At 44.3% G+C, this 18,012-nt stretch overlaps 1 protein-coding gene across 4 annotated transcripts in view; it reads right to left on the reverse strand.

Annotated features, from left to right (window-relative positions):
- LSAMP (limbic system associated membrane protein) overlaps positions 1–18,012 on the reverse strand; it is a 1,331,794-nt gene that overhangs the window by 47,049 nt on the left and 1,266,733 nt on the right. For all 4 annotated transcript variants that reach the window (XR_012642183.1, XM_074974247.1, XM_074974235.1 and 1 more), the window contains one exon: positions 6,452–6,586. Coding sequence is in view for 3 of the 4 variants with exons in the window: in XM_074974247.1 (XP_074830348.1) it covers positions 6,452–6,586 (135 nt within the window). In the remaining variant the exon portion in view is untranslated. The remainder of the gene's footprint in view (positions 1–6,451; positions 6,587–18,012) is intronic.

The raw sequence follows: 18,012 nt of genomic DNA on the forward strand, positions 1-18,012 counted from the left end.
TTTACAAACACATGTTACTGAATGCACCCACTACTTCTTATTGTACAGGATGACAGAACTCATAGGATCAGTAACAAACACAGTGTAATAATCATGAATGTATAGCAAGCGTTGCAAAATTAATAGGTGCATTACCAGTTTTATATTCATAGATGTACACTAAGCACCACACAATTCTTAACTGCTCTCAGGGCCAGGTGAAGCCCAGTCCACCACATCACATTACTCTGGCTGATTGTTAAAGTGCTCTTTCAAAGCCTCCCTCAGCTTCATAGCTCCTCATTGAGCTCTTCTCATAGCCCTTGTGGCTGGCTGTTCAAAGTCTGCAGACAGCCACTCCACCTCCACCCTGTCGGCAACTTTCCCCCCTTTGCCTCACAAATATTATGCAGGACACAGCAGGCAGCTATAATCACTGTGATATTTTTTTTCTCTGAGATCCGATCTTGTAAGTAAACAATGCCAGAATCTGTTCAATCTTCCAAAAGCACAGTCAACTGTCCATCTGCTCCTGCCAAGCTGGTACTTGAATCTTTTCGTGGTACTATCAAGGTGGCTAGTCTATGGCATCAGGAGCCAGTGGAGCAAGGAGTAGGCTGGGTTCCCCAGGATCATTACTGGCATTTCAACTTGCCAGTGGTAATGTGCCAGTTGGGAAAAAAAGTGCCTGTTTGTAGCTTTCTGAACAGTCCTGTGTTCTTAAAGATGTGACACTTTCCCTGACCAGCCAACATAGAAGGGTACTCGGTGATCCACTAAAGTTTGCATAACCTTAGAAAAGTAGCCCTTTCTGTTGATGTACTGTGTGGCAAGATGGTCTGATGCCAAAATGGGGACATGCATGCCATCTATCACCCTACCACAGTTTGGGAACCCCATTGCTGCAGATTCATCCACTGTATCCTGCACATTGCTGAGAGACGAAGTCCTGCATAGCAGGGGATGATTAACGGCCCTGCGTGCTTGCATGACAATAGCTGCTGCTGTGGATTTTCCAACTTCAAAATGATTTCCCACTGACGGGTAGCAATCTGGCATTGCAAAGTTCCACAGAGGGATCGCCACCCGCTTCTCTACTACCGGGTGCAGCTGTCATTCTGGTGCCCAGGTGCTGGAGGGCGGTTGCATCCAAAAGTTCTGCAGCCACCGCGTGTCATCCCAAACCTGCATTATGATGCAATCCCACCAGTTAGTGTTTGTTAATTGAACCCAGAGTGGCACTCCATCATATGCAGCTGTCCCATGAATGCCACCAACCACCTTGAATTAATTTTCACTATGTCCCACAGCAATCTGTCCTCCACGAAATTGTCATGTCCCCTGCTGCTGTGATTCTTCCTGAGGCTCTGCAAATACTGGAGGATTTTCATCCCATGTTAGCAACATTCATGACAACAGGGCAGAGATATGCGGGCTCCATGCTTCTGTCAGAAAACATGGACAGTGAGGAGGGCTGTGCAGGTTTGTGGAATTTTAAAAAAGGAGTGAAAATTATTGGAGATGGATGGCAGTAGGGGATCTAGAAAGTTGCATGATGGGCTCTAGACCCCTTGCTCCCAGTGACCCCTGGGTGATTTGTTTCTGCCCCAGCATGCAGTGCCAAATTTTCCCAAAAGACAGTATGCTGGATGATGCAAGTTGCACACTGGGATACCTCCCTGTTGTGCACCACACTGTGCATCAGCACAAGGACTCCTGGTGACTATACACAGTGTCGACACAAGGAGCCAAATATGCACCTGCATGAGCGATATACAAACTTTGGAAGCTGTATGCCAAGGTAAATTGCATCAGCTGAAGTTTGTAGTGTTGCCAGGACAAAGATAGAAGGGGAGATGGTGATGAAGCAAAGTGACACTGATCTGTAGCCGTGGATGCATACTGTGTGTTCCATAACATCTTTGACCTGCGTGATAAGGACGCAGGGGATTCTGAGCCTGGATTTTCCTATTTTCCTAGCACACTTCGTGCTGATGTTTGGGAAGTGAAGTCCAGAGAGGAATGAGATGGTTCCTGGGCATATGCTGCATGTCCTTTTATTTTTTTTAGAGCTGGTTAGAGCCCAGAATTCCCATTCTGTGGGAATTCTGAAATATTGGTTTTTTATTTCAAATTAGAACATAATAAAATTATAATAATAATAATTAATAATGGTATTAAGAGATGTCATGTATTACATTATGATTTGACTTGACATAACAGTTGAAATACTTCAACTATTATATTAAACATAAAAGTCAAAACAATATAGTTGAAATGTTTTGACTTTATCAGACAAAGCATTTTGACTTTCTTGAAACAAAATATTTCAACTGTACCATATTGAAATGAATCACTTTGATAATTTTTGTCAAAAGGCTGAATAAATCAATACATTTCTGTGGACTGTTTTGATTTTTTCAAACGAGCATTTTCCTACCTAAAAACATTCCTCGGAAAATTTTCTACTATATATATATATATATATAGATATATAGATATATAAAATCATTATCAGGGGTGTATGTCCACATAACAAAGAAAGAACTTAACAGCATAAGAATGGCCATACTGGGCCAAACAAGTGGTCCATCTAGCCCAGTATACTGTCTTCTGATAGTGGTCAGTGCCAGACGCTTCAGAAGGAATGAACAGAACAGGACAATTATCGAGTGATCCATCCAGTCATCCAGTCCCAGCATCTGTCAGTCAGAGGCTTAGGGACACCCAGAGCATGGGGTTGTATCCGTGACCAGCTTGGCTAATTGCCATTGATGGACCTGTCCTCCATGAACTTATTTACTTCTTTTTAGAACCCAGTTATACTTTTGGCCTTCACAACATCCTCTGGCAACCAACTCCACAGATTAACTGTGAGTTGTGTGAAGAAGTACTTCCTTATGTTTGTTTGAAACCTGCTGCCTGTTAATTTTATTAGATGTCTACTAGTTCTTGTGTTATGTGAAGGGATAAATACTTTCCTATTCATTTTCTCCACACCAGTCATGATTTTATAGACCTCTATCATATCCCCCCTTAGTCGTCTCTTTTCTAAACTGAATAGTCTCAGTCTTTTTAATTCCTCCTCATATGGAAAATGTTCTATACCCCAACCGTTTTTGTTGCCTTTCTCTCTACTTTTTCCAAGTCTAATATATCTCTGGGGTTGCGAGAACCGCATGCAGTATTCAAGGTATGGATGTACCACAGATTTATATAATGACATTATGATATTTTCTTATTATCTATCCCTTTCCTAACGGTTCCTAACATTGTTAGCTTTTTTTGACTGCCACATAAGAACATAAGAACGGCAATACTCGGTCAGACCAAAGGTCCATCTAGCCCTGTATTCTATCTTCTGACAGTGGTCAATGCCAGGTGCCCCAGAGGGAATGAACACAACAGGTAATCATCAAGTGATCTATCCCCTGTCGCCCACTCCCAGCTTCTGGCAAACATCGGCTAGGGACACCATCCCTGCCCATCCTGGCTAATAGCCATTGATGGACCTATCCTCCATTAATTTATCTAGCTCTTTTTTGAACTCTTATAGTCTTGGCCTTCACAACATCCTCTGGCAAAAAGTTCCACAGGTTGGCTGTGTGTTGTGTGAAGAAATACTTCCTTTTGTTTGTTTTAAATCTACTGTCTATTAATTTCATTTGGTGACCCCAAGTTTGTGTGTTATGAGAAGGAGTAAATAACACTTCCTTATGTACTTTCTCCACACCAGTCATGATTTTATAGACCTCTATCCTATCCCCCTTTAGTCATCTCTTTTCCAAGCTGAAAAGTCCCAGTCTTATTAATCACTGCACATTGAACAGATGTTTTCAGAGAACTATCCACAATGACTCCAAGATCTCTTTCTTGAGTGGTAACAGCTAATTTAGGCCTCATAATTTTGTATGTATAGTTGGGATTATGTTTTCCATGCTACAATACTTTGTACTTATCAACACTGAATTTCATCTGCCATTTTGTTGCCCAGTCACCCAGTTCTGTGAGATCCCTTTGTAACTCTTTGCAGTCAGTTTTGAATTTATCCATCTTGAGTAATTTTGTGTCATCTGCAAACTTTGCCACTTCAGTGTCTACCCCCTTTTCCAAATCATTTATGAATATGTTGCACAGCACTAGTCCCAATACATATCTTTGAGGGACTTTGCTATTTACCTCTCTACATTATGAAAACTGACCATTTATTCCTACCATTTGTTTCCTGTCTTTTACCAGTTTCTCATCCATGAAAGGAGCTTTCCTCTTATCCCATGACTGCCTATTTTGCTTACAAGACTTTGATGATGGACCTTGTCAGAGGCTTTCTGAAAGTCTAAGTACACTGTATCAACTGGATCACCCTTGTCCACATGTTCGTTGATCCCCTGAAAGAATTCTAAGAGATAAGTGGGGCATGATTTCCCTTTACAAAAGTTGTGTCGACTCTTCATCAACAAATTGTGTTCATCTATGTGTCTGATAATTCTTTTCTTTAGTATAGTTCCAATCAATTTGCTTGCTATTAAAGTTAGACTTACCAGTCTGTGATTGCTAGGATCACCTCTGAAGTCTTTTTAAAAAATGGGTGTTACATTAGCTACCCTCCAGTCCTCTGGTACAGAGGCTGATTTGAGTGATAGGTTACATACCACAGTTAGCAGTTCTGCAATTTCATATCGGAGTTCCTTCAGAACTCTTGGGTGAATACTATCTGGTCCTGATGTCTAACTGCTATTTAATTTGTCAATTTGTTCTAAAAACTCTGCTACTGATATCTCAATCTGGGACAGTTCCTCAGATATGTCACCTAAAAAGAATGGCTCAGGTGTGGGAATCTCCCTCACATCCTCTGCACTGAAAACTGATGCAAAGAATTCATTTAGCTTCTCCGCAACAGCCTTGTCTTCCTTGAGTGCTCCTTTAGCACCTTGATTGTCCAGTGGCCCCACTGATTGTTTGGCAGGCTTCCTACTTCTGGAGTATTTTTTTTTTGCTGTTAGTTTTTGTGTCTTTTATTAGTTGCTTTTCAAATTTATTTTTGGCCTAACTAATTACACTTCTTACACATGACTTGCCAGATGCTCCTCTCTATTATTCTCGGTCAAATCTGACTTCCAATTTTCAAAGGATGCCTTTTTGCCTCTAATCACCTCTTTTACTCTATTGTTTAACCATGGTGGCATTTTTTTTGGTCCTCTTACTATTTCTTTTTATCTGGGGCATACATTTAATTTAAGTAACCACATGCCTAACCATGCACTGGGGCTGAATCATGTGTTAGACTAGCTTGCTAAAAAGAGCAACATATGGCTAGGATTATGAACTATTTATTAACTGTGTGATGTGTGGGCAGGAAGTTTGGCCAATGTATATGGCAGAGGGGCATTGCTGGCACATGATGGCATATATCACATTGGTGGATGTGCAGGTATCTACGTATCTGTTGTTAGGTGATGGGACACCATCATAGGACCTAATCACATCAGCCATACTATCAGAGGCTTGTTCACCTGCACATCTACCAATATGATATATGCCATCATGTGCTAGCAATGTCCCTCTGCCATGTACATTGGCCAAACCAGACAGTCTCTACATAAAAGAATACATGGACACAAATCAGACGTCAAGAATTATAACGTTCAAAAACCAGTCGGAGAACACTTCATTCTCTTTGGTCACTCGATTACAGACCTAAAAGTTGCAATTCTTCAACAAAAAACTTCAAAAACAGACTCCAACGAGAGACTGCTGAATTGGAATTAATTTGCAAACTGGATACAATTAACTTAGGCTTGAATAAAGACTGGGAGTGGATGGGTCATTACACAAAGTAAAACTATTTCCCCTTGCTTATTTTTTCCCCCTACTGTTACTCATACCTTCTTGTCAACTGTTGGAAATGGGCCATCCTGATTATCACTACAAAAGGGTTTTTTTCTCCTGCTGATAATAGCTCACCTTAATTGATCACTCTCGTTATAATGTGTATGGCAACACCCATTTTTTCATGTTCTCTGTGTGTATATATATATATATATATATCTATCTTCCTACTGTATTTTCCACTGCACGCATCCGATGAAGTGGGTTTTAGCCCACAAAAGCTTATGCTCAAATAAATTTGTTAGTCTCTAAGGTGCCACAAGTACTCCTTGTTCTTTTTGTTCATGGTACTGTTCTCCTGAATGTCAGTGGCTAAACATGGACTGTGCTGGCCCTTATATTGGGAAGGAAAGGGGAACCTCACAGATACTTTTTTTACATCATTCACCAAGTCTAAGGAATAAGGTCTGCTCTCAGGTGAGTCTCTCTGATTTCAGGGCATGCATGTCCAACAGTAGAAATTCCCATCATGTTTCCTTTGAAAAGAAATAGGGCCCAGGTTATGGGGATACCAGGATGTTCTCCTCTTCCTGCCATCACCATGGTATGGGAGCCCAACCCCATCTGGTTCAAATATACTCACAGTTCACAGTGACCCGGACTTGCTTGACATCTGCCGAGGAAACTTCATTGGCGGCTTTGCACTCGTACTTGCCAGATTGCTCCCGTGTGATCCCTAGGATCTCCAGGTACTCTTCCTCACCTTCAAATTCTCTTCCTAGGAGAAGAAAAACACACAGCAGGATGTTGTTAGGTATGTCGACTTTAGCAGCCCTCTCTTTGGTTGTAACCTGTGAATGATCATGGCACAAGTATCCATGAAACAATGACAGATGGGAGCTACTTAGAGGCTATCTCAGCAACCACAGCAGTTACAGACTTTTTTTTTAAATGAAAGCTTAGATTCTAGAGAACCAAAAGGATGGGCGAAAGGAGTGCCAAATGCCAAACACCACAAACTGGCCCAAACTGAGCCTTGTGGCCAGAATCAGACACATTCGTAGAAGCAAAATCTCCAACTTGTGAGGACAAAATTAGTTTAATGACTAGGTATTTGAAAACCCAGGGAGGGCAGACAGATTATAATTGGCTCTATGGTAGTTATGACCGTCATAAATTGGGACATATTGTAGCCCCCTGACCATGAAAAGTTGTGGAATTGTTTTCTGTCTCTGAAAACGCAAACCTCCAAGCCAAACCACCCTTGACAAGACTAAGTTTCCTGGAAACACCTCCACATTGAGAAGTACCAGCTTTTGGAAAGTAAAAATGAGCCACAGAGACCAATAATCACTGCAAACCCTAGCTCTCCATTCTTCAGTTTCTCCATCTGCAAACTGTGGCTAATAATACCCCCTCCAAGGAAGGTTGTGAGGTCAACCTATGGAAAGCACATTGAGATCCTTGGATGGAGGTGCAATAGAAGTGTACAGTGTTAGGATTTAAGACTATCCGTATCGTATCTATCACTATCACTATCTGATCCGTATCGTATCTACACTATCACTCTGGAACCCAAGCTTGGACTCTCCCTAGAAGGATTGTGAGCAATGTTGGGCAAAACCATGATGGGAGAGTATTTTCCTGTCTTAACAGGGTACAAACACTGCTCTGGAGCATGGCTGCAGCAATGTTTGCAAACGGGATAGCACAGGCAAACAAACCCAAGCCAAAAACAAAAAATCCAATTCTAATCTCACTTTTAAATCATACTGGTCAGATGTTCAGAATAGCTCAGTGCCCAGAAGATATCGTTGTTGTCAATGGGGGCTAATGAGGGCTGAGATCTTTTGAAAATCTGGCCTTTTCATTGAAGTGGCTGAATGGCATTTGAGCTCTTTTCAAAGTCTGACCCCATCTGTGGGTGGGCAGCTCCTCTGAAACTCCATCCCTGACTTCCTGGATATGCTTCAAACACTGTCTGTGTGGACTGGGCATTAGTCCCTGGCTCACAAAGTCCGGAGTGGCAGCAGTAGCTAGGCCCACTCTCAGGGGTTCCAGTTCCAGTGATATTCCCTAGAGTGGCAGAACTATCCCAGAGCACAGGCATATGTTTCCTGTAGCGTATTAGCCAAAGCAAGTTAGCCAGGTCAGATTAGCCAAACACAATGGAGGATGAACACAGGGCGCCAGCCAGATTCTCTTTGCTTTGCGTCAGGGATAGGGACTTTGGGGACTGATAAATCTCTGCTCAGGATTCTCTATCTTGCACTACCACTCCTAGTTCTTCTTTTTCTTGCACTCGTCAAAATCCCCCAATGTGTAAAATCATCCACAGACAGGGCAACTCGGTATTCAAAGGGGAGCAGCCACTCCACACACGGGTGAATGAACTCTTCCGCAGTGGATAAGCTTTCCTCTTCTATTCAGACCCAAAACCCAGATCCAAATGCTCCCAGATTTCCAATGAATTTGAATCTAACCACTGTTTCCCAAACCATTATCTGCTTTTGTGTAAGTCTGCATTTTATTTTCAGGACCTACTAGCATGGATGCAGAAAGAGCTAGTGCTCTGCTGCATGACCTGCTTTTGTGGAGGTGTGTCATAAATATAAAGGGAAGGGTAACCAGCTTTCTGTATATAGTGCTATAAAATTCCTCCTGGCCAGAGGCAAAACCCTTTCACCTGTAAAGGGTTAAGAAGCTCAGCTAACCTCGCTGGCACCTGACCTGTTTTCTTTCTAACTCTCGGGTGTAAAATTAGTTAAAAACAGAGAGGTTAGGATGACAGACTGCACTGTTCAACAGCAGTTGGAATTAGCCAGCTTTGAAGCTGAGGAAAAACAAAAGGAACATGAAAGACGGGTAGAACTCAGAAAGATGGAAATGGAGGCAAAAGAAAAAGAAATGGAGGCTGCCCACAGGAGAGAAATGGAGGAAAAAGAAAAGGAGAAGAGGGAAAAAGAGAGGAAGCATGCATTGGAGATGAGAAGGCAAAGGCTCAGCAGAATATACCGAATAACCCTAACAATCCTTCCCCAACAATCCACAAATGGGAGCGACTATGTCCACAGTATGATGAATCCAGTGATATTGCTGAATATTTTCTCACCTTTGAGAGACTGTGCACACTCCATCAAATTCCTGAAGCTCACAAGATGACCACATTGGTCACAAAATTGACTGGAAGAGCTCTGGACATATTCAATAAGATGCCTATTGAGGAGGCTTCTGACTATAATAAATTCAAGGATTTGATTTTAAAGCAATTTCAAGTTACACCTGAAACTTACAGAGTAAAATTAAGAGCCCTGAAGAGAGGACCTGGACTAAGTAATGTGGCTTATATAAACCAGATGAAGGATCTGTTAGATAAATGGTTCAAAGGAAGGGGTTTAACTAGCATTGAAGGAATGTGTGATTTGATGACTCAGGAGCAATACCTGAATATGTCCAAGGAGGATATAAAACAGTGTTTATGGGATAGGAAAATGGACTCAGCAGAAAGTCTGGCTTCTTATACTGATCAATACGAGCAATCCCAGAACACCAGAGAGGTGCGTCAACCTGGAACAAAACGGATGGAGGCAGGAGAGAGGAACAATTCTGGTCGCAGTTGGAGTGGATACCAGAAGGGACACCCTCAGACCACACCCTACTACTGGGGGCAGCCCAAGGCCCCAACTACACACCAAGGAACATTCCAGACACTTTATCATCCCGCCACACCATTCTCCAGCAACCCACCTCGCCCCAGTGACCTGTCAGCTGGATGATGTTTTAAATGTAACGAGCTGGGGCATGTAAAGGCCAACTGCCCCAAGAACCCCAACAGATTACAGTTCATTGCACCGGAATCACACCAGAGGTCCTCAGGCCCAGATACCTCCCAGATACCCTCAGAGCGGAGGGAAACTGTGAGTGTGGGCGGGAAGAAGGTCACAGCGTGGAGGGACACCGGAGCACAAGTGTCGGCTATCCATGCTTCCTTAGTGGACCTCAATTTAATCGACCCAGAGGTCCAAGTGACGATTCAACCCTTCAAGTCAAACTCTTTTGACTTGCCTACAGCCAAGTTGCCAGTCCAGTACAAGGGCTGGTCAGGAACATGGACTTTTGATTATCCGATCCTCATGCTGTTGGGAGAGGACTTGGCCAATCATGTGAAGCTAGCCAAGAGGGTGGGAATGGTCACCCGCAGCCAGACTAAGCAAGCTGTCACACCTAGCTCTATTCCAGAAACTTCTACCAGGACCCAGTCAGAGGTGATGGAACCGGACCCCATGCCAATGTCTGCAACATCAGTAGTGGATCCAGTCCCAGAGATCCAGACAGAGCCAGTCCCAGAACCAGAACCGGCGGAACAACCAGCACCAGACCCATTACCAGCACTTAATCCAGTACTTGCAACCCCAACACCAGAGGGCCCCACTGAACCTGCACTGGCAGCAGCAGATAACCCTACACAAGAGGCTCAGCTGGAGCCTGAACCCCAACATAGTGCACCAGCGGAGAGCGGTTCACAGTCAACGGAAACAACCCCATCACCTGAATTGCTTCCAGAGGGACCAAGCCCAGGTCCACAATCCAATGACGAACTGATGTCTCCAGCATCAAGGGAACAGTTCCAGACAGAACAGGAAGCAGAAGAAAGCCTCCAGAGAGCTTGGACGGCAGCACGGAGCAACCCACTTCCTCTCAACTCTTCTAATTGATCTAGGTTTGTTGTAGAAAGAGGACTTTTATACAAGGAAACTTTTTCTGGTGGACACCAGGAAGACTGGGATCCGCAGAGACAATTGGTCATTCCAACTAAGTACCGAGTAAAGCTATTAAGCTCAGTCCACAATCATCCTAGTGGCCGTGCTGGGGTGAACAGAACCAAAGACCATTTGGAAAAGTCGTTTCACTGGGAGGGAATGGGCAAGGATGTTTCTATCTATGTCCGGTCTTGTGAGGTGTGCCAAAGGGTGGAAAAACCCCAAGACCGGACCAAAGCCCCTCTCCGGCCACTCCCCATCATTAAGGTTCCATTTCAGTGAGTAGCTGTGAATATTCTAAGTCCTTTTCCAAAAAAGACACCCAGAGGAAAGCAGTACATACTGACTTTCATGGATTTTGCCACCCGATAGCCAGAAGCAGTAGCTCTAAGCAGCACTAGGGCTAAAAGTGTGTGCCAGGCACTAGCAGACATTTTTGCCAGGGTAGGTTGGCCCTCCAACATCCTTACAGATGCAAGAACTAATTTTTTGGCAGGAACTATGGAAAGCCTTTGGGAAGCTCATGGGGTGAATCACTTGGTTGCCACCCCTTACCATCATCAAACAAATGGCCTGGTGGAGAAGTTTAATGGAACTTTGGGGGCCATGATACGTAAATTCATAAATGAGCACTCCAATGGTTGGGACCTAGCATTGCAGCAGTTGTTCTTTGCCTACAGAGCTGTACCCCATCTCAGTTTAGGGTTTTCACCATTTGAACTTGTATATGGCCACGAGGTTAAGGGGCCATTACAGTTGGTGAAGCAGTAATGGGAGGGGTTTACACCTTCTCCAGGAACTAATATTCTGGACTTTGTAACCAACCTACAAAACAGCTTCCGAACCTCTTTAGCCCCTGCTAAAGAAAACCTAAAGGATGCTCAAAAAGAGCAAAAAGCCTGGTATGATAAACATGCCAGAGAGCGTTCCTTCAAAGTAGGGGACCAGGTCATGGTCTTAAAGGTGTTCCAGGCCCATAAAATGGAAGCGTCGTGGGAAGGGCCATTCACGGTACAAGAGCACCTGGGAGCTGTTAATTATCTCATAGCATTCCCCACCTCCAACCGAAAGCCTAAGGTGTACCATATTAATTCTCTAAAGCCCTTTTATTCCAGAGAATTAAAGGTTTGTCAGTTTACAGCCCAGGGAGGAGATGACGCTGAGTGGCCTGAAGGTGCCTACTACGAAGGGAAAAGTGCTGGTGGTGTGGAAGAGGCGAGCCTCTCCATGACCCTTGGGCGCATGCAGCGACAGCAGATCAAGGAGCTGTGCACTAGCTATGCGCCGATGTTCTCAGCCACCCCAGGACTGACTGAACAGGCAAACCACTCCATTGACAAAGGTAATGCTCACCCAATTAGAGCCCAACCTTACCGGGTGTCTCCTCAAGCCAAAACTGCTATAGAACGGGAGATCCAGGATATGCTACAGATGGGTGTAATCCACCCCTCTGGCAGTGCATGGGCATCTCCAGTGGTTCCAGTTCCCAACCCAGATGGGGAGATATGTTTTTGCATGGACTACCGAAAGCTAAATGCTGTAACTCGCCCAGACAACTATACAATGCCACGCACAGATGAACTACTGGAGAAACTGAGACGGGCCCAGTTCATCTCTACCTTAGACTTAACCAAGGGGTACTGGCAGGTACCGCTAGATGAAACCACCAAGGAAATGTCAGCCTTCATCACACATGTCGGGCTGTATGAATTTAATGCGCTCCCTTTCGGGCTGCGGAATGCACCTGCCACCTTCCAAAAACTTGTAGATGGTCTCCTAGCGGAATTGGGAGAATATGCAGTCGTCTACCTTGACGATGTGGCCATATTTCCGGATTCCTGGGCAGAACACCTGGAACATCTACAAAAAGTCTTTGAGCACGTAAGGGAGGCAGGACTAACTGTTAAGGCTAGGAAGTGTCAAACAGGCCTAAACAGAGTGACTTACCTTGGACACCAGGTGGGTCAAGGAACTATCAACCCCTTACAGGCCAAAGCGAATGCTATCCAAAAGTGGCCTGTCCCAAAGTCAAAGAAACAGGTCCAATCCTTCTTAGCCTTGGCCGGATATTACAAGCGATTTGTACCGCAATACAGCCAAATCGCTGCCCCACTGACAGACCTAACCAAAAAGAAACAACCAAATGCAGTTCAGTGGACTGAGGAGTGTCAGAAGGCCTTTAACCAGCTTAAAGCGACACTCATGTCTGACCCTGTGCTAAGGGCCCCAGACTTTGACAAACAGTTCCTAGTAACCACAGATGCGTCTGAGCGTGGTGTGGGAGCAGTCTTAATGCAGGAAGTACTGAATCAAGAGTTCCATCCTGTCGTGTTTCTCAGCAAGAAGCTGTCTGAGAGGGAAAGCCACTGGTCAATCAGTGAAAAGGAATGTTACGCCATTGTCTACGCTCTGGAAAAGCTACGCCCATACGTTTGGGGATGGCGTTTCCACCTGCAAACTGACCATGCTGCACTACAGTGGCTTCATACCACCAAGGGAAATAACAAAAAACTTCTTTGGTGGAGTTTAGCTCTCCAAGATTTTGATTTCGACATCCAACTCATCTCAGGAGCTTCTAACAAAGTGGCTGATGCACTCTCCCGTGAAAGTTTCCCAGAATCAACTGGTCCAAATAGTCCTTAAGATGTGGAAAATATTGTTAGTCTTTATACAGTTAGTAGTATATTTAGAGATACATGTGTCTTATTAACTCTGTTTTCCCCTAGAGCTCCAGGAAGAAATCACAGCCAGTGTTTCACCCTATCTGTGATTTGGGGGGCGTGTCATAAATATAAAGGGAAGGGTAACCACCTTTCTGTATACAGTGCTATAAAATCCCTCCTGGCCAGAGGCACAACCCTTTCACCTGTAAAGGGTTAAGAAGCTAAGGTAACCTAGCTGGCAACTGACCCAAAATGACCAATGAGAGGACAAGATACTTTCAAATCTGGATGGGGGGGGAACAAAGGGTTGGTCTGTCTGTGTGATGCTTTTGCTGTGAACAGATCAGGAATGCAGCCTTCCAACTCCTGTAAAGTTAGTAAGTAATCTAGCTAGAAATGCATTAGATTTTCTTTTGTGTAATGGCTGGTAAAATAAGCTGTGCTGGATGGAATGTATATTCCTGTTTTTGTGTCTTTTTGTAACTTAAGGTTTTGCCTAGAGGGATTCTCTATGTTTTGAATCTGATTACCCTGTAAGGTGTTTACCATCCTGATTTTAAAGAGGTGATTCTTTTACCTTTTCTTTAATTAAAATTCTTCTTTTAAGAACCTGATTGATTTTCCATTGTTCTTAAGATCCAAGGGTTTGGTCTGTGTTCACCTGTACAAATTGGTGAGGATTCTTATCAAGCCTTCCCCAGGAAAGGGGGTATATGGCTTGGGGGGATATTTTGGGGGAAGACGTCTCTAAGTCATCTCTTTCCCTGTTCTTTGTTTAAAACGCTTGGTGGTGGCAGCATACGGTTCAAGGACAAGGCAAAGTATGTACCTTGGGGAAGTTTTTAACCTAAGCTGGTAAGAATAAGCTTAGGGGGTCTTGCATGCAGGTCCCCACATCTGTACCCTAGAGTTCAGAGTGGGGAAGGAACCTTGACAGGATAGTGTACACTATTAGACAAAGAGGGAATATGGTCCACCCTAACGCACTGCAGGAGTCACCGGGACACTGCTCACCGTTCCCAATAGTCCACAAGTAAAGAAGTTAGGAACAAGATTCCAGTGGCTAGGCCCTTCGGGTGGGATTTTCACAAGTGCTCACCATTGACCTAAGTCTGCTCCCATTGACATGAATGGAAACTTTACCGTTGACTTCAATGGGAGCAGTGTTAGGCCAATGCTAAGGTGCTCCTGAAAATCCCATCTAATGTCAGAATGCACTCCATTTATCATAGCACTGGCAGCTCCCAATTACTAGATGCTGAGCAGGGGATGTTAATCTGCCACCACAGCAAATCTTAATAAACCAAAGATTAAAAAATAATTTGCCAGGGCACAGTTGCTCTGATCTCATTTTGTTAGCATAATGGGTTGGACCCACTTTTCATACAAGGTGCTGGAGGAGGCACTGAGCAGGTGCTTGTCAAAATGCTGCCACCAAACTGAAGGGACAGTTGGGGGAAGACTTCCTAGCCCCTGACAGAGTTGCCGCCTCTCTGGGTGCTGCTAAACCTGCCTGCTAGAATCAACATGTCCTTGGGGCTCTGAAAAATATTCCGGAAGAGAAAATATTTTGCCAGGTTTCCCAGAGGAAGCTCAGGAGCAAGCACTGGCAGGATGTTTAAGTTTGTTACAGTCCATGTTAAGACTACAGGAAGGGGGTAAGTGTGGACACTGTCCAGTGGTGTGGTTTACTAATGTGTGTGCTGTGTTAGGAGAATGGTGGAAATGACACCTGCTCACAGGAATCTAGTCCACTCTCATCAGGACAAGAGGGTTCCCTGCAGCGTATTCTCTAAGGAGTGAAATCACGGCCCCATTAAAGTCAATGGCAAAACTCACCCATCTCACACCAGATTTTTGACTGTTTCAGGTTTAAATGTTCCCAGTGACAGGGTTTCCACCACTTCCCTTGGGGCGGCTATTCCAAAGACAAACAAGGTTTACTCCTGCCATCCCATAAGCCCTAGTTACATTGCCTTGTCTGATCCTAAGCAACTCTTCTCCCCTTGGGGATTACTGTCCTCCTCAGAAATTCACAGGTAGCTGGTTTCTTCTCACAGCCCCCTTGGACACTGCCTAGCCAAGCTGTACATATGTTGTCACACTTTTAATCTGTCCTCATAAATCTGGAACAGGAGCCCCTCCTTTTGGCCAGCCCCAGGATAAGGCTTCCTATTCTGGAGACTGGAGAGAGAGAGAGAGAGTAGGGGGCCATCAGGCTTAACAATCAAACCAATGGTGAAAGAATCGGAGAGGGCCAGGTGCCTGAAGTAGCTGGGAGCTGGTGGAGGCCCTTCTGCACAGGTATGTGCTGCAGATAGCTTTGATGTGTGACCATGGAAGCCTTTGAAAGTACTCTCGCCTCAGCCAGGTCTGCTCTCCCTTTGCTTGCTAGCCACACCTGGTAGAGCAGCTGAAAAAAACCCCAGTTTACACAACAATAGTCTGCTTACAAACACCACCACCACACTTGTGAGGGCACACATGCACGCACACCAAAACTGTGTACAATCCTGCACTCAGAAGCACACTCACACTCTTCATGCCAACACACACATCTTCTGACCCTCACACCTCCCCTCTTAAGCCTATTTAAATACACAGAAGCACAAATATATATATATATATATATTCACACATCCCCCACATTCATATATCCACTCTTCCACCCCCCACTGCCACCCCCCATACACTTACATATATTCACATGCACATATCCTACTTATGCAACACAAAAGCTTCTCTTCCTTTCCACACACTTCACCAGTCATTTCACAAATTCCTGCCCCCCCTCACACACATACGTGTGTACATACACATTCTATAAATATACAGAGTATTCAGACAACATTGGAAATGGGGTCATGTTTAGCTGTGTACTGTAACAGGTATGCCTTGGTTTACCATGTACTGGACCCTCAAGTTTCTAAGACTAAGCAGACGTTTTGTATTCTGTTCAATGCAGACTATACAAGAGAAGGAACATACACTGTGCTCTCTCTCAGCCAGACTTGACTTTGGTTCTTTTGTAGTATTGTTTTCTTAAACTAAAATAAAGATCATTCTTGCTGAAAGTATCTGTTTGCATTTTGGGTACAGAGAAATGTAACAGGAACCCTGCTGCTTTGTTTATTTTCTTCAAACCCCTTTTGTAGTTGTGAGGCATGGAGAGCGGAAGGGACTCTGGGACGATGTTGGGCATCTTCTATCTAAAACAAGATGCAGAGAGGATAAAAAGACTTCACGTCAAAAGATGCCATTTGAAGATTTTTGTGGCGACTTCCAATGCTGAACTGAGGTTTCTTTTCTCTCTGCACTTTTCATTTATTGTCTAAGGTCTCACTCACCTAACTCCCTTCCCCCCTCTGCACCTTACATTCCCCAGGAACATACTTCTGAAAAACAAAAATAGCTAAGGGAGCCTTTGACATTGTTTTCTTGTTTTACCTCCAGCTGGGATTTTTTTTTATTTGAAACTTTGAAGCTTTTGTTTATCAGCCTTCACCTCCTAACCCACTGCAGATTCCTCTGAGGTTGGCATTTTTATCTGTCCCCTAACTGAAGAGACTTGTTTTTGGTAAAAAGATCAGTGGAGAGTGGCAGATGGTGTAGGAGTAAAGGCACAGTCTGTGCTGCAATGCTACTGAGACAAGGGAAGATAGAAAGTTACCATGGCATGGGAGGTAGGGAAAGTGAGGAAACTGGAAGAATGGGAGAGAAAAAGAGAGAGAGAGGAGAGCAAAGGATGGAGATGAGAAGGGGAAAGGGGAAGATGAAGAGAAGCTGGGAGAAAGAAATGTAGACAAAGAGCAAGATTTGGAAAGTGAGATGTTCAAAGACAGTGAGAAAAATGTAGAGAGATTGCTGAGAAAGAGCGAGATGTACAGCGACAGTGAGTAAGATGGACGGAAGTGGAGAGTGACAGAGAGATACAGTACAGTACAGAGATACAGAGAGCTCCTTTGTGCAAAGGGAGCAGTGAAGTATCAACTGCCGTAGGGATAGGAACAGAAGGGTCAAATGTACTGTGGAAATAATCACCCTGTTTACATACTCTGTTGTGCCTCATTGCTTACTGTGTAAGTTGGCCTCATGCCTCCAATGCCCCTAGGTCTGTAGTTACTACACAAAAACCAGAGGCTAGCATGGTGCCAGTGAAGACTCAGGCCTGGCTCTGGCTTTGTGAATGAGGATGAGCCAAACCAGGAGGAAAGACCCTGGCATGGTTTCCCCTGGTGTTCACAGGGACCTAATTTATCATTCATCTCATTTCCTTTTGTGCAGCCACAGAGTCAGCTGGCCTTGACTGAGACATTTTCTGGCTTGGCCCGGGTTAAGAATGCCTGGAGTTCTCTCTAGAGATGCTCTCCCCTGCCCACACACCTTGCATTAAGCAGAACGCTCTTGGCTGAAAGTGACAGTCCCAGACTGAATTATATAATGTCTTGTCCACTCGCCATTGGGATTAGCTGTGATGACATGATGCACAGGAGAAGCAGGACTCAATGAGTGCGACCAGTTAGTGTACCAGCTGGAGTTGAACTTCAACAGGACAAGGGTGTCAGACATATCTGACTGGACTCAGACTGCTTGCTAATATAACAATACCTTGTGAGATAGCCCCCTTATGTGTACCCAGGTAATAAACGCACCCAGCAGTGCTCCAAAGTCTTTGGTGGATGGACACAACAGGCACTACCCCTTCTAGCTGCTGCCGAAGGTTGGTAGGACTGAGTAATTCCTTTGCTATGATGCCAATCAATATTCACTACATTCTGGGG

The sequence above is a fragment of the Natator depressus genome, chromosome 1 (genome assembly GCF_965152275.1).
Source record: "Natator depressus isolate rNatDep1 chromosome 1, rNatDep2.hap1, whole genome shotgun sequence".
In the NCBI taxonomy this organism is placed as follows: domain Eukaryota; kingdom Metazoa; phylum Chordata; order Testudines; family Cheloniidae; genus Natator; species Natator depressus.